This window comes from Oculina patagonica, chromosome 1, assembly GCF_052425735.1.
Source record: "Oculina patagonica isolate OP01 chromosome 1, crgOcupat, whole genome shotgun sequence".
NCBI classification, from domain to species: domain Eukaryota; kingdom Metazoa; phylum Cnidaria; class Anthozoa; order Scleractinia; family Oculinidae; genus Oculina; species Oculina patagonica.
The window spans coordinates 20,020,886-20,042,062 of NC_135758.1; the positions used below are offsets into that span (position 1 = coordinate 20,020,886).

General features: G+C 38.7%; 2 protein-coding genes and 1 pseudogene across 2 annotated transcripts in view; 2 read left to right on the forward strand and 1 right to left on the reverse strand.

Moving 5' to 3' along the window:
• The first annotated feature begins 3,999 nt into the window (after nt 1–3,999).
• Nucleotides 4,000–21,177, forward strand: part of LOC144661220 (A disintegrin and metalloproteinase with thrombospondin motifs 19-like) — a 67,739-nt gene continuing 50,561 nt past the window's right edge. Inside the window, exons 1-10 of the mRNA XM_078521919.1 lie at nt 4,000–5,033; nt 5,155–5,474; nt 5,699–5,861; nt 9,074–9,249; nt 10,387–10,470; nt 10,612–10,736; nt 11,455–11,498; nt 11,575–11,680; nt 12,677–12,829; nt 13,645–13,789. Of these exons, the coding sequence (XP_078378045.1) occupies nt 4,946–5,033; nt 5,155–5,474; nt 5,699–5,861; nt 9,074–9,249; nt 10,387–10,470; nt 10,612–10,736; nt 11,455–11,498; nt 11,575–11,680; nt 12,677–12,829; nt 13,645–13,789 (1,404 nt within the window). The 5' untranslated portion in view covers nt 4,000–4,945. The remainder of the gene's footprint in view (nt 5,034–5,154; nt 5,475–5,698; nt 5,862–9,073; nt 9,250–10,386; nt 10,471–10,611; nt 10,737–11,454; nt 11,499–11,574; nt 11,681–12,676; nt 12,830–13,644; nt 13,790–21,177) is intronic.
• On the forward strand, nt 16,181–18,039 carry LOC144661284 (tachykinin-like peptides receptor 86C; annotated as a pseudogene).
• LOC144661293 (tachykinin-like peptides receptor 86C) lies at nt 18,898–20,825 on the reverse strand. The gene has a single exon (XM_078522002.1). It carries the CDS (start codon nt 20,442–20,444, stop codon nt 19,455–19,457), a length of 990 nt encoding a protein of 329 aa, XP_078378128.1. The 5' UTR covers nt 20,445–20,825; the 3' UTR covers nt 18,898–19,454.

Consider the following 21,177-nt stretch of genomic DNA (forward strand, 5'->3'; position numbering starts at 1 on the left):
GTTCAAGACGTGTTGTGTAACGAAAAGTCAAGTACAGTAATTATCAACCTGATTTGTCAAGTTTTGTTTCCAGCTTGGGGAAATGGGGGGGGGGGGGGGGGGAGGAGATAGAAAGGAGGTCTGAGACCGAATAACGTTGATCTCGCAACTTGCAATGACCAATAGACCATTTTCGTTTTTCCAGCATTGGACTGGAACTAGCTAGCAATGGAGGTTAATGCGGGGGAATATATAAAAAGAGCGTCGTGTCATTTGCATTTGAAAAGATTACCCGCATAAGACTCCATTGCAAGGTAGTTCTAGTGCAATGCCGAGAATACAAAAAAATGGCCTATTCACGTTCTAGTCAGCGGTTATTCCGCGGTCTGGCAGCAGGCCATCTCTTCCCGCGAAATGCAAACTATAACACTATCAACTACGCTAACGATGACGTGAATTCAGTGATTGTAAAGGGGTCACGACTATCTTTGCTAAAAATGTAAACGCATTGTTTTAACTCAAAAATTCCGTCGTCGCGTAGTTATAAAAGCACAGAATTTTGTGATTGCGCGTTACTTTTTAGCGCTATTATGCAAATGAATGTACGCACGATTTTAAACGCCCGCGGGGCTCACGAATGACGTAAAACAAAGAACGACCAAGTCAACAAAAAAAGCTCCGAAACAATATACCATTTTCTTTGTGGTTTGATTTCACAGCAAACACCACATGTTGACAACAAGAACCCTTCCGCAGACACTTTCCCCGCCTTAATAAAAGACACAACTGAGAAAATTCTCCTACAAGCCGCTTCATTCTCGACCCCAGACCACTTCTCTTTTGCGTGAAAAAGTCAAGAGCGCTGTGGTCGAGAATGTAGCCGCTTCAGAATGAGAGGATCTGCACATGTACGTAAGAGGTATCCGCCGACTATTGTCTCGATGATTGCCTTGCAAGTTGTAAGAACATCGTTTAGTTTTCATTTAAGAGAATGTATGGGAAGTTGCTTTTCCCCACTCTTTGTTTCTCCCTGGTGTGAATGCAACAGCATGAGCTCCGCAGCATTATCATCCTCTCTCTCTGCGTGCGAAGATGAAGTGGAAAAAATTTGCTAGCACGTGCAGTTCAAATCACGAAGAGAACCATAGACACCCGGGCATAGACAATCAATGTAAAGATCCGAAGAAGGAGTGGGGGAGGAAGGCCACGCAGCCAGGCTACTTGCTAGCTCGCGGAGCTACAGTAACCGTCATACAGTAACCGTCTGTAACTGACGGTCTTGTAAATAAATGGAATGCAACATTTCGCATTGAAAAATTTGTGAAATAAAGTAGAGTGGAACCCCATTGTACGGACAGACAGTTTCAAGTTTGTCCCGACGAAAAAGTCAAATAAAATAGATAATTAAAAATGAATAACTTTATCAAGTGTCAATGTATTTAGCACTGCTGTGCTAATTGTGGACACGTGTAAATAAATAAACAAATACTGCAAATCGAACATAAACTTGTTAAAAACCCCAACTGGCAGGAGGCTAACCAGTTTGCTATTAACAAAGCGTGGAAGACTTGACATTTTCTCTAAAATTAACCCGCTTATTACGGAAGCCCAGACACTTTTCTGTTCCCCGAGTGACAAATTCTTATACATCATCAAACCCCGCTTTACGGACACTGTTTAGCTGTGCACAGTCAATTTTTATTGTCATAATTATTTGCTAATTACCATTGTAAAATATGTACCATTGTCAAATAATGACAGATTTCGGCGGGTTGAATCAAATTTATTACAAAAGAGTATCGAGATAGCCGGATATTTGATAAGTTCTTTCTTGCGGTGTTTGAGTTTTAGTCAGAGAGTATGATAAATGACCAAATAAAGGTTTCCTACTTTTTACTGTACAATTAATTAAGGTTTTGTTGCCGTGAAGGTGACTGCCTTCGCACGTCTTTGTGTCGATAAAACATGTGTCCATGACTTTTTGTCTGAGAGCCCGCTTAATACGGACACCCCGATAATACGGACACTTTGTCATGTCTCTTAGTCAATTTCCATTTTTCGTGAGCCAACGTGAGTAGTCGTCGCGTGTAACCAGCGGTTTCCCCCACAAAAGCTTTAATTTTGGCGTCCATTTTGAAAATCGAAGATGGCGGAAGAAGTCGAAGATGGCGGCCATCACAAGCCCTTTTAGCTTGTAGGAATCAACTTCAAAATTAGTTAAGATAAGTTCACTAATTAGATATTTTAGCTTGAACAGACAAAAGTTTCAGTTGCTAGTAATTTTTTATCCTTCACGATGCAAGAGACGACTTATCTCGCGTGGATGTTGAGAGAGACTTTTGTTATGTTCAAACGAAGAAGCAAAAGTCATGCCTGGTGACTTGAGGACGCTGGCTCACAATTAGAGACGTTTGTTCGGATTTTGAACCATGTTTTAAGGTCCATTACTTCGTTTCTGTTTAATTAACGATAGTATCAGACTTGGTCAAATGACCAATCTCACCGTGAACTTTCATGTGGTGTGTCAGATTATCAATTACTTAAATTTGAAACTCGCCCCAGTTCCCTGCGCAGGAAGTTGTCAGAAACTCAATAATTTTATATGAAAAATTCATTAATGTAAAAGATTGTGCACGGTTGTGCAACCTTCCAACATAAATATTTGTGTCTTTGTTTGCCCCTTTGAAGTTTGGCAGGCTTCATGACCATTCCCTCAATTAATTATGATATAATCATTGCTCTTATGTTTTGAAGTGAAACAAACTTACTCATGCTTTACTCATGCTTTTTTTTGTAAAAGAAACTCCTTCTGGCCAATCTGTACAAAAAATAGTGGCATAAAATTTGACATGGATGCTCGTGATGCCCCACTCCTTCAATTTAAATTATTCGATCTTCATATGAAAAAACCTTTCTTATGGCTGTACACAATTTTTAAGTTTCCTTAAAATTCACATTTGGTCACTTTAAATCTGGGCCAAGTTGTTCAAAAAGTGGATAACTTAATCCATTGCATAGATCACTATCGGCATTAAAATAAATAACACTATCCGATGGATAGAGGTACAATATATATTGGATATGAATGGCAGTAAACATGATTTTATTCACTATATAGAGCAAAATGCTTTTAAAAATATAGCATATATGAAGATAAATCCAAAATTCATTGTATCAAAACATCAAGTGCATTTCCAACCCATGCAGACTGCATAGTTCCAGCTCTAACACAGAGGGCACGTAGTTGAAATGTACAGTGTTTCTTAGGGTTGATAATGTACAGAAACATATGCATATACATCGTTGACAAGTTTCTTAGGCCTTATAGCATCAACAGTTAGTATGTGAAAAAATTAGCTCAAGATTATTCACGGACGATTTATGTTTGTATATCGCCGGATGTGAAAAGTTTGTACGTGTACGCGGCTTGTGACTCACTTGTTATAAGGTAGCCTCGAGCAATGTGGCCCATACTGCCAGAGCTTATCCCGTTTTCTGTAGCATTAAGCGACTGGGAATATTTTTACTCCCCCTGAATGGAATTTCAAGAGTTTTTCCTCTTGTTACAGGGGAGCCCCAGTAAGCCGCCATGTTGGATCGGCCGGAGTAATTGGGTTTTACTTTATGCATAAAATTAAAACAAACAGGCCGTGAAGAAACGGAGGTAATAGTCTTGTTCAAGACACGCCCAGCATTCTGCACTTTTATTCTTGAGTATTTATGATTTTGACAAATGAGCTCATCTGACTTGTAACGCGTTACCTGGGACATTATTAACTAGTCCGGTAGGGTATGAAGGATATCAATATACTACGGAGGAAGTAAAAGGGGAGTAGCCAGAGAACGTAAAGCAAAGGGAGGATTGTCAGGAGTTGGTCGTGAAGGAAAAGGGACTGAAAGCGCACTTCCTGGAACAAATCGTGAAATGGCTAAAAAAATTAACACCACCCCCTCCCCCGTTCGTAATAGATATCCAACCCTTCGAACCCGCTCGCTTTTGCTGCTGTGTTTCGCTCGTTTTTTCTACACGAAAAGTATAGAAATAGATCCAAAATATCCAAAATACGATGATGTAATTACTAATCAAACAATGGACAGCCCAGTAGGCTTGTGTGTTTGACCGAGCTAGAGAGCTTCACTTTTAGTTTAGGTACCAAAACTTCATAATTGTCATTTTAATTATGAATTGATCATGAAATGTCAAAAACAACAACATAGATAACATTGACCAGGTCCAGAGTTAGATTTGCTCTGCCCTCCTTCCCTCCCCTCCTCGCGAAACAGCTACTGCAGGATCAGCCACTGTATATTTTCTTTCAACTGTCCCATAAAATAGCACCAAGCTGTTCCGGATATTTCACATGCCGATATTATAACAGCTCAACGCGATAAAACATTAATCCGCCAAACAAAACAGAATTTACCTGAAAAACAACTCCAGTTTAAATGTAATACAGTATCGAGCTTGTGACCGCCGGGTCACTTGGGTCGCTCATAAACACGCCAGGTATTTAAAGTCCCGCCAAGCCGCGAGAAACTGTATCCTTTCGATTAACTTGGCACGTGTGGATTTTCTTTTCATTAGTTGGAATATTATCTTGAGATACGGACAATGAAATTTTTGTGAGGCATTTTAATCATTCAGTGCGGTAGATTTTCGCGGTTTAACCCGAAACATAACTAGGAAATTCCCCCATGGCGTTCGAGGGCAACTAAAGGCTTGTAACAGACTCGTGTTTTTCTTCAACTGATTTAGTTCCCACGGGTAATTTTTTTCGTTGGATAGTTTTGTCTATTCGTTAAATACTGGAATAATAACTAACCCAAACAGACAATCACCCTGTCTGGGGGAACTCCCAGCTCGGAAAATCAGGTGTTGAAAGACGAGGTTGACGCCGAATAAAGTCAATCTTGACGTTTGGGAAGCTAACTTGGCGATTTAAACATTACACGGAGAGAAACGACCATGAGGCGACTTACTTTGTTGCTAATTTTTTCTCTGTGTGCGCTAAGCAGCATTGAGGCTGAAAATTCGTTCCGTGATCGACGACAAGGTATGGTTCATTTATTATTTTATTTTGTCTTTATCGTCACGGAGTTGTTTACTATGACTGCATTTCGTGACTTACGATATGCAGACTAATGTAATCATTACGGGAATCATTCTTTCCACAGAGGGCCTCGCGAAAAGTTTACAAGAATATGAAGTCATTGTACCGCAGGTCGTGACTGAAAGCGGTTCGTTTCTGAGCAACGAGTTAAATGACGCCATTGGCAACGAAAGAGTGTATATACGCTTTCGCGCTTTTGGAGAGGAATTCCTGCTTGATTTGAGAAAAAACCGCAAACTCGTGGATCCCAAGTTCACAAGTGAAATTCTAGATAACTTCTTTCATCAGCCACCGAGAGCGAATTTATCCAGAAACTGTTATTACATTGGAAGTTTGCGATTTCGTCCACAATCCAGTGTCGCACTTAGCGGATGTCACGGGCTGGTAAGAACTGATAACGTTTCTTTGTTTATTTCGAGCGGAGGGCTTTGTTTACAAACTGTTTTCATGTTCAAGCCGATCCCGGCAAAATTCATAGTTACCTCGCCTCATCAATCATCACAAATGAACGCGTTGAAAGATAAAATGTTTCTTTTTGTTCTCCGAGTAAGGTCTAGACTGGCCCTGAAAGGTTATCTTTGAAAATCGTTTGCTTTTATTTAATACAGATGGGGTTGATACAGACGGTAAAGGAAGACTACTTTATAGAACCCATGGCAAAGACGAAAAAACAACATCATGTGTTTTACAAAAGGTCTACACTTTTAGCAACGTTGCCACAGAGTTCGACCTTCTCCCGGAAATGCACTCTCTCATCTACTCATCCGCAAGGTAAGTATTCTATTTATGTTGCTGTTTTTTCTTAGGGGTCACGGGTCGAAGGATTCTTGCCTGAGTTTTCCTGACAGGCGATGAAATAAATCAGGCTAATCCTGTCATCCCCCGCTGAAAGAAGGTATAACTGAAGAAGTAGCTTGTATTGCAGGCATTGCTTGTGCAGCCATAGCTTGTATTGCAGCCAATGTGTCCTCTACTTGTGCAAATGATTTCCGATTACGTGACAAACATTTTTTTTATTCATTTGACGAATTTTCTTTTAATAGGAAAAAATTCTGGTTATGTTTTTTATCGGCTTGAAACAACTGGAACTAATTTTTCTCGGAAAAGGAACGGTCTGCAATCTAAGGGCGTATCTCCGAGTTTATAGAGGGTAACGACGAGATTTCCCTCGTTTTCTTTCGCGTGCAAATCTCGTGTGCAGTTCGCTAGCTATCTTGTTTTGTCACGCCATTTGAAAAAGAAGTTCCTTCAGTTTTATTCTAACAATTTAGCAGTATCGAGACAAAAACTCCTAGCTGGTTTTGTAGATTAGGTTTGTATCCTGAGCGATGGTTGACAACCTGCAGTTCCCAATTAAATTGTCACCAAAGCAACATTCGAAGTGCTGAAGCTATATTTTGATTGGTCGACACTGACTTTACAGATAGAAATCCTACGTGTTCTTTTGTCAGCTGCGTTCCTTCATTCTCCGTTTTCTGGGAAGACGAAAAAGTGTTTACAAAAACAGCGCTCCCTTTTTACACCACCTATTATTGTTTCACTTTCCACTTTATAAGGACATCCTGATGCCATTAGAAATAAGATATTTTTCAGAGGTTAATATTGGCTACCACATTTAATCGATGTGGTTTTGAGGCGTAAGAGTTTTCAGGAAGAGACGGCCATCATAATCTAAGCCCAATAAATTGAAAAAAAAAAACGGGGGTCAGGTTCACTTTTAATATAAGTTGAAAAACATAAATTCACCCCTTACCAAGAAAGGCCCATCACGAGTTATGGTGCGTTTTTTACAAGTAAAGCTATTTTTAGAGCCACTTTTCCTTAGACGTCTTTAGTGAAACATGAAAGACAAAGGATCTTTATTTCATTAATCTCTGTTATCATTGCTTTAATGATAAAGGGCTTTTAAGTACAAATTACATAGATAACTTTTCACATTACCAGTTATCTGAGTAATTTTGAAATCCTTGATTTGAATAACGAGATTAGCGAATCAGTCTTTAAAAGTTTAAGATTATCAGCAAGTGTACGTTGATGGTCCCTTAATCTGGATTTGAAATCTTCAAAGGTATTTACGAAAATTTAATAATTGGTGCTACATAAATAAATCCAATCATTCACCATCCATTTATGAGAGCTCTCCAGCTAACACTTAATGTGGTTTTGAAAGCGACATTAGTCGCATTCTAAAGAAAAAATAAGTGTGAGAAATTGACCTATAGCGGTACACAGGGTATATAACGTTTCAATAACGTTCGTGACATTACCTGTGTGCAAACTTTAATTTTTGGAATTATTTTGCTTTATGTGCAGATTAAAAAAATAGGACTTTGGTATGGGTCGTAAGTTTTCATCTTTGCCGGCTAAAAATGATCCTTTTATAATTTAATCTAATAATGAAAGTCACCATTGTTAGCACTGTTTTTCGCCTAAGTGAAGTCGTAAATTTAAGACGAAAAAAGTCGCCGAAGAAATGAATCCAACTGAACCGTTATGCATTAACACTACTCTCAAATTTGTTTTCGTATTCACGCCTAGTAGCCAGTTCGGAGGTACTCTTCTAACTTTTATAAACGCAAAAAAGGAAAAAAACATGTTTACAAGTTTTTTACCTCGTGTAAGTGGGGGGGGGGGGGGGGGGGGCGTTTTATGAATGAATGAAGGTAAGGGAAGCCACTTATTAATGTTCTTTTTGTTAAGTAGGCCATCTTCACAAATGCAACAACAAAAAGAAAATGTGGTGGACGGAAAACTGACACTTAAAAAAAGCTCCTATAAATCTCTATTTAAACTGCTTTCTTCTTATTAAGGGGGGCCGTAATAAGGGGGTGGGTTTTTAAATGGCATTGATGGTGATTATTTTTGCGTAATGAGAAGAACGCTATATAGGTTTTTATACTGTTCTAACCTTGAACGTCTTCCCATGCAATGCTAATATTCATCTTTCCCTTTATGCTCTCCACATAAAATCTTGAAGGATTTAAATATCACGGCTTTTATTCATGGATCTTTTCATACATTACTTTCGTCTTTATCCTTGATTTTGGATAAATAACAGAAGAAGATAAGTTGCTGATCACCTGTGAGGTTTAAGGGCTTTTAATAACGTTGGGAACGCATATTCTAAGTTTTGGAAGAGAATCAAGTATTTTGCATAAGCCCATATCAGTATTCATACGATTAAGCTTCTTAGCTTTGGAACTGTACACGTGAAAAAGTAATCCTCTAAAACTGTGCAGAACCCTGGCGATTGCCCAACAAAGTTGGAATCATTAAAGATGTGTTTGTTTATTCGTTTGTTTCACGATATAATCGCTTTGAGGTGTTGATCGCGACGTTTCGACTGCTACACTGCTAGTCTTCATCAGGCGATGAGGTCGATTGTTTGCGAATCCTTGATTGTTTGGAAACCTTTTAAATAAAGTATTCTAAATTACAGTGGAATTTGGATTTCTCGAACCTCCAAGGGAAACGAAAATTGGTTTTAGAAATCAAGAGTAAAATTGCAGTATCTGACTTAATAGTGAGAAAAATCCAAGGGAAATGACTTTTTGGTTTAGTTATCGGGTGGATCGAGAAATCGAGGGTTCGAGAACTTACGTAGACTGCAAAAACAGTCGTATCTTTTGCGAACGCGCTCGGTCTTTGAACGTGAGCGAGAGGTCTGGAGCAATGTCAAAACTGTGAGTGAGACTGGGGAGAGACGCTAAAAGACGTTTTTTCTCGCCTCACACGCCCTACATACAGGCTCGCGAGACGATCGACGCTTCGCGCCTTCGATAAGAGCTTTTTCCAACGGCTTTAGAGAAAAAAACCCGACTGTTTTGCAGTCTAGAACTTACGTTACTTTTTTCTATTTCAAATCGATCAATTCAAAAGCTTCGAATTTCCAGCTCGGTATAACGTATATTATTTTCATTATTATAATTCTTACTTCAACGATATTTTTCCTTCAACTGACGTTCTACAAATCGTGTTTTCAGCTCATGGAAATTCGAAAAACACCAAGTGGCAATTTTGGCGGGAACTAATTCGCCGCCAGCGTCGTTCATTGGAAAGTGAGGTCACCGTTCAGCTGTTGGTTGTTGTTGACAGAGATATGATCAATTTCCATGGAAACCAGTCTGTGGAGGAATACGTTTTGACCGTTATGAATATGGTAAGTAAATCAACAGACACTGATCGTACCCTGTGGAAAACAAATCCGGACCACCATGAAATACTGTCTGCAATATTGAAATTCTTACAAGGCGATACTGTAATTTGGGAGCCATGTGGCAATATATAAGGTCAAGTTTTTGCGATCTAAAAAAGTATTGTAAAATCGTAGGAAACCTGAAAATGGTTATCTGCTAAGGCAGTTAAACAGCAAAGATGTTATAACGAGCTAACAAAAGGAACAAGGATGATTTAGTTTAGGAAAGAATAAGACGAACAACGAATGACGAATCGTTTTTATAGTTGTGTGTGATTAGACCGTTTGGATAAAACGTTTAGATATATCCTAAGGAAAGACTTGTTTAAAAAATTCGGAAACAGTAGAAGAATTTCCGTCTTACAGATGTACGACACGTCTTTGTTCGAAAAATTGGAACGCATAATGCTTGTACAGTCAACTCTCTCTTAACGGACACCTCTATAAGACGGACACCTCCATAAGACGGACACCTGGTTATGTCCCTGCCGTTCAGTCATTTTACTGTAAGAAAACTCTCTGTAAAACGGACACCTCTCTAAGACGGACAACGGACACTTGAAACCGCCAACGGACAGGCACTAAAAGTTATTTTTCGTGAAAATACTTCAAAACTTGTTATCGACGCAGCAGCAGCGCCAGAACCAAAAACAATCCGCTAAAACGCATTACTCCGCTAACTTTAGATTTAGTTTTCTACTTACAGTATCACCGTTTGTTATTAACAAACAAGTCGAACCTATATATTTTGTCCAAGCACGTAAGCGACAAAACAGACGTGTACGTGTGCATAGCCGAGCTTTATCGTCTCAAAATTTCTAGTGTCACGTACCTCGACCCTATAAGGCGGACACCTCTATAAGACGGACAGCTGGGGCCGGCCCGACGGGTCCGCTTAGAGAGAGTTGACTGTATACTAAAATCTACCAGACGTTAAAATGGATTGCATAAAGTTATATAAACTTTAAAAACAGGATTATATGCGCCTACTCCTAAATCGGATTGCTTTCTTTGTAAATTTCTAAGTTTCAAGAGTTACAATTTTCATTTGATGGCATTTGGCAAGCGGATAACAAATAACATTTTTTTTATTTTTTCAAGGTGGCCGATTTATACCGTGATCCGAGTATTGGAACGACGATAAACATTGAAGTCTCCAAACTGATGCTATTGTACAACATGCCCGTAAGTAAGAAAGCTGAAATGCCAAATGTTGCGCTACTTTTCTGTGGGTTTCCAGTGATTTAGCTTTTTCTGGGCTCTTGAAAAAAATCATAGTGCGATTTAAAAATCCTTATTCTGTTGCGTTCATCTTATACTCGATAGAAAGGTTTGTCAATCAGTCACCATGGTGACAGGACTCTGGAAAGCTTCTGTAAATGGCAGCAGTGGATTACAAAAGACAAGTCCAGTGAAAACCCAACATACGACGGCGCAGTGCTGCTAACCAGGTACTTAGCTTCTGAGCTTGTTTCAGTAAACCACTAAACAAACTTGCAGTATTCTCGTGTTCTCTCAAGACCTACAGATGACAAAATTCTGTAAAATTACATGTGTGTGCAGTCTAATAACTAGAAATTATTATTAACGCTATTCAGAGCGGGCTTTTTGGACCTTCTCTGACCGGGGGAGGGGGGGGGGGGGGGTGGGGAAGCCCCTCTATGTAACTTCCAGAATATTTAAGCAATCGCAATGAAACTTAAAGGATGTATAGTATGTCCAAACATCTTTGTTTTGGTATACGTCACGTGGGACGATGTCGTCACATCACGTGACAATTACATCATGATGTCAAATCAGCCGCCATCTTGGATTTCAAAATTTTTCCAAAATGCCAGAAAACCACCCAAATTTACTGCAGTGTACACAAAATTAATAAAACTAAGCTTAAAAACCGTAAGAAGGGAAAAATTAATAGAAACACCAAAATTACAAATTTGGGAAAACATGCCTGTCAAAATGCCGGTGGCATGATGATTTCAAGTTCCTAACACAACATCCTTTCCAACCAAATTATTTCCAGATAAATTTTAGATAAACTCACAAAGTTTGGCAGGGTTTGGTTGAATCTTGAAAAAGTTATAAGCGTTCAAAGTCAGCGCAGGCCTCAAAAGTCCCCCCGGTCTGAATAGGGTTAAAATTAGTTCTTCGATCTTTTTTATGTTCCAGGAAGGATATATGCGCTAATCGTTACTCTGCTTGTGACACTGTGGGTAGGTAAATATTCTCTTATTTTATTTAAAATCGGTAAATTCCTTATATTAGGAATATTCCGTTCGTTCTTCACAGGCATGGCGTTTTTGCATGGAATGTGTGACCCTAAAAAACGGTGTAGCGTCTCACAAGACAACGGGCTAAATGTCGCGTTTACAGTCGCACACGAAATTGGACACAAGTAAGTGTTTTCTTTCACGGTCACTTACAATACGCAAACAAATCAATAAATTTATTTAACAAATCAAATTCAGTTACCAGTCAGTCAGTCAGTCAGTCAGTCAGTCAGTCAGTCAATCCGTCGGTCCGTCGGTTGGTCGGTGGTGGTTGGGGTCGGTCAGTCAGTCAGTCAGTCAGTCTGTCCGTCCGTCTGTCCGTGAGTCGGCCAGCCGATCAGTCCGTCCGTCCGTCCGTCCGTCAGCTAGCTAGTCACTGTCAGTCCGGTCGTCCGTCCGTCAGTCAGTTTTCAGTTTTCAGTCATTCAGTCATTCAGTCATTCAGTATTCAGTCATTCAGTCATTATTGTAGTAGTAGTGTCAGTCAGTCAGCCAGCTAGTCAGTCCGCCCGTCCGTCCGTGAGTCAGTCAGTCAGTCAGTCAGTCAGTCAAATAAGCAGCAACTTTTGAACTTGAATTTCAAAGTTAATAATACGTGATCGTGAGGCGTCTCTATACAATGAGAAGGTGCAGATAGACTATGCAGTTAGTGAGTACCGGCCTTAAAAGTTCTCATTTCAGTAGGCAAATAAAATTAACCCATACGTAGGTAGTTATTATCTACATTAATTTCCAGTAACTGAAAGCTCTACACATGTTTGCTGCAAATTTATTATAATTTATTTGTAGCCTTAACGCGGATCTCCGGCCCATAGGAGGCTCCATCTAAGGACGCTTTCCATTTGTTAGAACTGGCCGGCCAGACCGGAAAATTTGTGGACAGAATTTCGTTGATAATCAGATTAATTTTGTCCTGTCAAATCAGTCAATATATAAATATTATAAATTGTTATGCTGGATTTGTGGGAAAATCTCATGCAAAAGGCTCATTTCACGTTGACAACCACCGTACCGACCGACCCTCTGTGACAAATGGAAAGCGCCCTAAAATACTGTGCCCTTTCGCTGCACGTTGAAACACCACCACTATTTTTGACAATATTATGTTTTGTTGTAATTAGCCTTGGTGCATACCACGATGGAGACGGGAACACGTGCCCAGACTCCGCCGGTTCAACACCTCACCTTATGTCACCGCAGTGGCTGGCAAGAAATCGCCGCGGTACAATGAAGTGGTCATGGTGCAGTAAAGCTTATATCCGCTCTTTTCTCAAGTAAGAATTGTGTAGTATTTACACCTTGTTGAATTATGTCCAACATGGCGGTTTGTTTCTTCGAGGCAAGTCGTATTTTGAGAGCATTATATAAACATTTATTATATATAGTAAGGTAAAAAAAATTTTTTTTTTTTTGTTCGGTTGTTGTGTCTTGCGCGTTTTTTTTCCTTTTTTTTTTTTTTTTAGTTATTGTTTTTTTTTTCCCCCCTTGGTGTTTTTTTTCTCCGGGTTTCCCCCCCTTATTTTTCCTTTTCTTTTTTGGGGGGGGGTGTTTTTTTCACAAAAAAACCCCCCCGCCCCCCCCCCCCCCCCCCCCCCCCCCCCCGCCCCCCCCCCCCCCACCCCCACCCACCCCCCCCCCCCCCCCCCCTATCCGTAAATTTCAGTGTGATAAACAAGTGTTGCATAGAACTACACCATACGGGTGCGGCCGATTACCGCTTATGAAAGTTTGACGGCGTAGAACACACACTAATGAAAAAAAAATCGCGCAAAATATCAGTAAATTGGTTAGCCGGAAAAAGTTACATATTACTGAAAAAATAATACATATAAACGAACATACCGGTAAGTATATATATAAGCAATAGACCCTTACAGTTGTAAGTTTAAAGAGGAGGCAACATTTGTTGTAGTGTGAAGGAGATAAAAACAAAACAAATGCGAAACAAATCCAAAAAAGGATGAGCAAATGACCAAAGCTAACACAGCCGAGGTACTTTCACGTCATCGGAACACTATTCTGTCCATCAGACCGTTTTTTGAAACACAACTGGAATGTCCTCAATGTAACCATAGTTATTTCCTTTTAGCTCTAAAGCAAGCAAGTGTTTGAGGAATCACGCCGAAGAAAAACCACTGGAGCTACCTGCTGAGATGCCTGGAGTCACATTCACTGTGGACGATCAGTGTAGGCAGCAGTACGGAAACAGAGCTAGACACTGTCACAAATACAAGGTACATGCATTACCCTCTCCCTTCCTCCTCCCCCACCGTGCCCTAGATAAGAATGGTGTACTTCGATATAGTAAACAACTATTCACCAATATTGCCTACCAGGCGTTTTGGTAACCGATACTGCATTTTGCACACTGGATCCATTCCCATCACGTACTGACGTCATCCATGCATCTGTCCTTTGATAAAAAACACTGGGCAAGGAGCCAATCAAACACGTGCAGAACCAAGGAGAACAAGGATGGTTCAATCAATCAATCAATCAATCAATCAATCAATCAATCAATCAATCAATCAATCAATCAATCGATCGATCGATCGATCGATCAATCAATTTAGGCACGCGTACGTAAACACCGACGAGCTCCCACAAACCCGTTGATTGGTTATTGGAAATTAAACATGAATACTTAACAATTATTGAAAACTAGCAATGGTATATTGCATTTCCTGAGTTTTGATTGGTTGACAGACTATACCACTGACCAAAAAAATGGTAGCCAATACGCGTCAACGAAATCAGCTTGGGAGATCAAATATTGCAATTCTCAGGGCGTTTTTTAATAAAACAATTATTCCATTCGCGTTTGTTGGATATGAGATCGTAATAGCCAAACGCGCCTCGTTGGCTATCTACCATCTTATATCCAACGCGCGCTCGTGGAATAATTCACGAGCGCGCGTTGGATATGAGATGGTAGATAGTCAACGAGGCGCGTAGCGCCAAGTTGGCCATAACTATCTCATATACAAATAAGCGCGAGTGGAATAATTTTTTTTATTAAAAACGCCCCAAGAATTGCAATATTTCAATATTTGAGTTTCCCAACTATTTTCGTTGACGGGTATCGGCTACCAAATTTGTGGTCAATGGTATATGAGCTCATATACCAGCCGTTAACTAATCAAAACGCAGAAATTGCAATATACCATTTCTAGTTTTTAATAAAAGGAGATATTAAAACTAATCTGAGAGTAAAAACTCATTAGGAACTCAGACGCTAACAATTTGTAATTACAAAGTTGAAAGAAAATAATAATAATTTATAAAAAATATATATTTTTAAAAAAATTAAATATATTTCACTGGCTAAGACGAAGGAAGGTTGACACGTAGTAAGGTCGACGAATTTAATCATTTAGGCTAAACTTTCAAAAATGTGCCTTCTCTAAAGTTGCTTCGTTAAAGTGTTCAAGCATCTGTTTCCATTTATGCGTTGTGCATCTTTATCTTAGAAATACATCTGCGTTGCGGAGAAAACTTCGTAAGAAAGATATTTGATGAAGATCAAATTCAATGGTTCATAACGCAACAACAACTTAACATTTACATTGAAAATAAAATGATGGTATGTGTTAAGCTTGGTAGAAATGCGAGAACGTTCTCCTTTTCCTTTTTAAATTTCTCCAGTGTATTGAAAAGTCGATTTCCGATCTAACGACAAATGGAAGCCAAAAATTGCTTTTTCCTTTGTGCATCTAAATTCAGGAATTCAAATACGATGTTAAACGGTTGGCGTTTTAACAATTTGATTGTCAAATCGATGCTTCATAGCCACCTAAGACACTTAAAGCTCTTTTATGTGAATAAAAAATACGACTCTTTGAAGACAAACATTTTAAGCTCATATTTACATATTACTGGCAGATCTTTTCAAATTTTAATTGATTTACTCCACATTTCATACTGAGTGAGCCCAGTATGAAAAAATATCACGCAAAATCGCTTATCGACGCTTAGTATTTCACAGAGGAGCAGACTCAAAGCAGATCAATGAGTCAGAACACAAGATCGTTGGAAACAACAATTCAATTAGTTTATTCTTGAATTTAGATAATAGTCCGTTTTCACAATTAACATGCATGTGTCATACAGACTCAATAACTGGTTCCGCACACAACATAAATAAAAAACAAGAAGCCATTATTAGGAGCGCATATGGGATTACCAGGGTACAAGATAAACAAGGAAAAAAAGAAATGCGTAATATCAGGTTAGACAACGGGGACTTCGCCTACTTAGCTTTGTACGTCATGAAATAAATTACTGAACCTTTTTCCCTTTGATAGGTATACCAGGGTACAAACAAAAAAAGGAAAAAAAGAGAAATGCATTATAGAAAGTTAAGCAACGGGGACTTCGCCTACTTTGTACGTCATAAAATGATAGACAGATATACTGACGATTCTAAATATAGTTGTGAATTTAATGCAAAGAGGTATTGCACACATGCAGCATCTTATGGAAGCATTAGCAATTTGATGACAGCCATCCTTCTATCATGACCGTGCGTAATTTTAAATAATAAATTATTAATATTGACGGACGTAATAAGCACACTAATAAGTCCTCGCATTTAAGCACAGCAACAGAACGAAACACTTAAAAACCAAAAAACATATTCACTGGCTTACGCAAATTATCCAATGGCATCGAATAGCACAGCAGTTTATAACAACAGTTATTCTCTGGGTCAGGATATTGCCTTCGCTGTGATGTATTCCTGCTATCGTCTTCATCGGCGTACCGGCTAACTGTATTATTATCACTATCGTCCGAAGAACGCCTTCAATGCACACCACAACCAACTATCTCTTGACAAACCTGGCCGTGGCGGATCTTATAACGCTGATGATGTGCCCAGGAATATACGACTTCGCCCTAAACAAAGTACATCTCAAGAAAGCTGTGGGAGATTTCATCTGCAAGTTTTTCGCGGGCAATGCAGTAGTTCCAATCACAATCAACACGGCTATCTTAACCATTTCCGCTATTGCCGTGGAAAGATATCTGGCGCTTGTCAAGCCGTTTCACACCAGATTACGATTAACCAAGAAAAGAGTTCCTTATGTCGTTACATTATTGTGGACACTGGCTGTTTTATCTTGCATTCCTGACCTGATAACGAACACAATAGACCGGAATCCTCGTTCAACATATCCGTGCAAACGTCCATGGAGTTTAGACGAATATTTGGAACATAAAGGTTTTATCATTTTCACTGGCGTTTTCTTTGGGCTCATTCCTAGTATCATCATATTTCTTCTGTTATTTTGGCATTTTTCGCGGATTGTTTATTACCAACACAATTTGTGTTGCCCCCGCCGGTTCGAGCAATGCAGCAATCGAAGACCAACGCTCAAAAAAACAGCTTTTTAAGCTATTGTTGTGGCTTATGATAATATTTTTCATTTGTACTTTGCCGTTTGCAATATTTTTCACCTATATAATCACTATCAACAGAGCCACTATAGTAAAAAATCACGAACGCTTGTTTTTCGTTCATAGAATGGTCAGGTTTCTTCTCACAGCTAACTCGTTTTTTAATCCACTCGTATACGCATTTCAAAGTTCTAATTATCGAGAAGGATTCAAAAGGATCTTTTGCTGCAAGAGTGTTACTGAAAGTAGCGAATAAAGATCAATAAATGCTTACTGAACAGTAGGAAAATGAGGAGAAAAACATTTCTGTCATATATGAAGAAAAAAAATGGTGAAGCCTCAATATTGTGCAACTAAAGATTGGAAAGGTTTTCCAGCTGACAGGTGCTTTTTAGCTGAGACAGGTTTCAAGACCAATGCGGCATCGTTAAAGCTTTTTAACCCAGCGCTTTGACTTCACGCTTTTAGATGCACTATAGAATAACTGAATTGCGTTACAAAAATACGAGGACTTCTTATAACTAAAGAAACTCATCGTCTAGTAACTTGGTAAAATTAGTTGTTTCGTTTAATGTCAGCTGTCGGACTAATAATAACAACATCCCTGTGACTGCTTTTTTGTGTGTAAACAGTCGGCATTTTATAAATAGGAAGACCTAAAGCGGGCTCTTTGTTTATGTCCCATTGCACTACGGCAGTCGAAAGTTTTATTAAAATAACATATATTTGCTAACTATGTATCAATGTCTCCAAAACGGCCATTTTACCTATAGTCCGCATAGGTTCAATTCTTCAATTCTTTAAATACCTGGTTTCTTTGCAATTTACTTTGCAAACCGAGTTAATTTTGTTAGTGCAACTGACTAAAACATCAAGTAGGTGTCAGCTGATTTTGTTGACCGAGTTTTGGCGAAGTAATAAATTTTTATCATCTTAACTCGTCACCTGATAAATGTTTGTAATAGCTCCGCATTCTGGTTATTGCGGCTCTCCATGGCGTCAGCGGGTCGTTTTATCTTTGACTTGGAGAATTATTAAAAACATCCAATGAAATTTAATTATCTGCCGGAGTAATTTTGATTCGTTAAACTAACACTGTGTTCTGCGTGTTTATTTGTTCTAAAACAGAAAATTAAAAGAAAGTTTTGTTGTGAAATTTTTTCTTTAAATTATTTCGTTCGAAGGGGCAAAAGTCAGGGGGCTTATAAACATCTGTATCATTGAAAATTCCATATCGCTTATTGAATAGTGTTTAACACTTTTAGAACTTTAAAGTTTACGTAACTAAATTTTATTCTACAAATTTGTTCAAAATTCTCAACCATTTCTGATAAGATTGCCTAAAAATGCAAATACGCACAACATGGTAATATGTGAATCAAGAGAGGATGAGGGGACCCTCATCCTCTCTTGGTGAATACAACACCCTTATCCTGCGACACAGTACTTGTTTTCCATGGATTAACTTAACGTTAGCCCCCCCCCCCCCCCCCCCCATCTAAAATATTGAGGTAACGCCTGGCGTCGGGCCAAGTGGGTGGATTGAATGCTGGTCCATCGCAGAGTTACTCCCAGCAGTACCGGGGAGTAAAGTGTTTTGCCCAAGAACACAAGGCAGTGCCCTGGCCAGGTTTAAACCCAGACCGCTCGATCTGGAGTCCCGTGCATTAAAGTATTCCTTACATTAATAAATACGCCATACGAGGTTTTTATAAGAAAAAAATGCTTACCGACGTAATGATCTAATTTGACACAACTGATGCTCAGGAAACACTTAAAACTAAGCAAACGCAACCAACGAGGATAAAAAGTAAAGTTTGTTGACTTTAGTAGAACAGGCACTATCAAAGTAACTTTAATGCACGCTTTATTTCCGAAATAAGCGAACATGTATCAAAAAAGTGAATGACACATATCATTGTTTATATTTACACGGGTTAGATCGAGCTGAGACTTCAAACGCACTTTAGCTGTATTCGTTAATTAATGCCGGAAGTAAAAGTGTGCTTCTGTTTACTTACAGCGTTTATACGAAGGCGTTTATACAGCTAAGTACTCAGTGTGTTGCTTCATTCATGCATCAGTTTCTGAATTTTACTTTGATAAAACTAATTTTAAATAATAAATATAATTAAATAAGCAGTTTTAAAAATTTTAACTTTTCTTAAAAACAGCTATTCGTTTCCACCCCTTTCACCCTAGTGCGCTTAAGTGTGACACAAGGGGGACTAAAAGGCCTTTTGATTTATCGACGGCCATTATCGATCTTAAGTGCCACAAGATTTTAACCTTTGCTATACGAGTTATATTTTCTAACACAACTCGCGAATCTTAAGCATAAAGGATTTCAACTAATCAGCAAGGTTTTCGAAATATTTTGACTGACATTTAGCTCTATAACTTTAGTACATTGTATACCTTAAGGAGCAACCATTATTAAAGAGTTAGGTTTTATTGCTATGGTTACTAATTGTTCTTCCATAATGTACGTTCCACGATAGTTCATTTGTTTCTTTCTGAGAACCTCTTGCAACAAAAGATTCTTTTGAATCCTTCTCGATAATTGGAACTTTGAAATGCGTATACGAGTGGATTAAAAAACGAGTTGGCAGTGAGAAGAAATCTAACCATTCTATGAACGAGAAACAAGCGTTCATGATTATTTACTACAGTGGTTCTGTTGATAGTGATTAAATAGGTAAAAAATATTGCAAACGGCAAAGTACAAACGCAAAACATTATCATAAGCCACAATAATAGCTTGAAGAGCTGTTTCTTTGAGCGTTGGTCTTCGATTGCTGCATTGCTTGAACCTTCCGGGGTAGCACAGATTGTATCGCTAATAAACAAGCCGCGAAAAATGCTAAAATAGCAGAAGAAAATGATGATACTAGGAACGAACCCAAAGAAAACGCCAGTGAAAATAAGGAAGCCTTTGTGATGGAAATATTCGTCTAGGCTCCAAGGACGCTTGCACGGATAGGCTGAATGGCGGTTGGGCTCTACAGTATTTGTTATCAAGTCAGGGATGCAAGATAACACAGCAAATGTCCACAATAATGCAACGATGTAGGGAACCCTTTTCTTGGTTAATCTTAACCTTGTGTGAAACGGCTTGACAAGGGCTAGGTATCTTTCAACGGCAATAGTGCAAATGGTTAATACGGCCGCGTTGATTGTGATTGGAACCACTGCATTGCCCGCGAAAAACTTGCAGATGAAATCTCCAACAGCTTTCTTGAGATGTACTTTGTTTAGGGCGAAGTCGTATATTCCCGGGCACATCATTAACGTTATAAGATCTGCAACGGCCAGGTTCATCAAGAGATAGTTGGTTGTGGTGTGCATTGAAGATGTTTTTCGCACGATAGTGATAATAATACAGTTAGCCGGTACGCCGATAAAGACAATTAACGAATACATCACAGCGAAGGCAATATCCTGACCCGGTGAATAACTATTGTTGTAAACTTTGGAAGTATTCGATGCCATTGAGTGGAAATAGGGAGTAACTGTTAGTAGTCTTGCGGCTGTAAGCTTTCATTTACCGAACTCATTGCCTTGCTAGCTTGGAACACATAATTATAAAGTGCTTATTAACGCGAGTCCGTATTAATAATTTATCGTTTACATTTACGCACCATCACCAAGAAAGTAATAAGTATAATGGAAAGTTGGCCGTCATTAAATTGCTATTGCTTTTATAAGATAACAACACAGATATGTATATATATATATTTTTTTCATGTGATAAATTCGTGATTTTTATCCAAAAAATCAACAGTGGAAGATGTTAAATAACCGGCTGGGCGCACTTGTTTTCTTCATAAGGTCTTACAAGTCCTGTATTTGTTTTTTGTTGTTTCTTCATGTTTTTGAAGTTTGTGTTTTGGTTTGAAAGCATGACGTCGCAAAATTACTTACCCAGCTGATCGATTGACAATAAATTAAGGTTTTAACGATAAAAGAAGTCTTTGAAAAAAACAAACAAACATAACATTGTTGATTGATTGACAGGCGCCTGATTGAAAGGGAATAAGAAAGCTCATTTAACTGTTGCATTTAGATGGAATCAATTTACACAAATTTTCTAAAATTTGTGAGAAATGGTTTTTGCCAGGACTTTTTTTAACATGTAGGTAAAAAGTTCATATTTTATATTTGAAGTCATCAATTTTTAACGTTCCTTTTTATATCAGATCAACTTCTTTAAACTTGGAATTTT

Bases quoted from the DNA above. Each gene is read 5' to 3' on its own strand.
- LOC144661293 (XM_078522002.1), bottom strand. From the start codon at position 20,444: ATGGCATCGAATACTTCCAAAGTTTACAACAATAGTTATTCACCGGGT.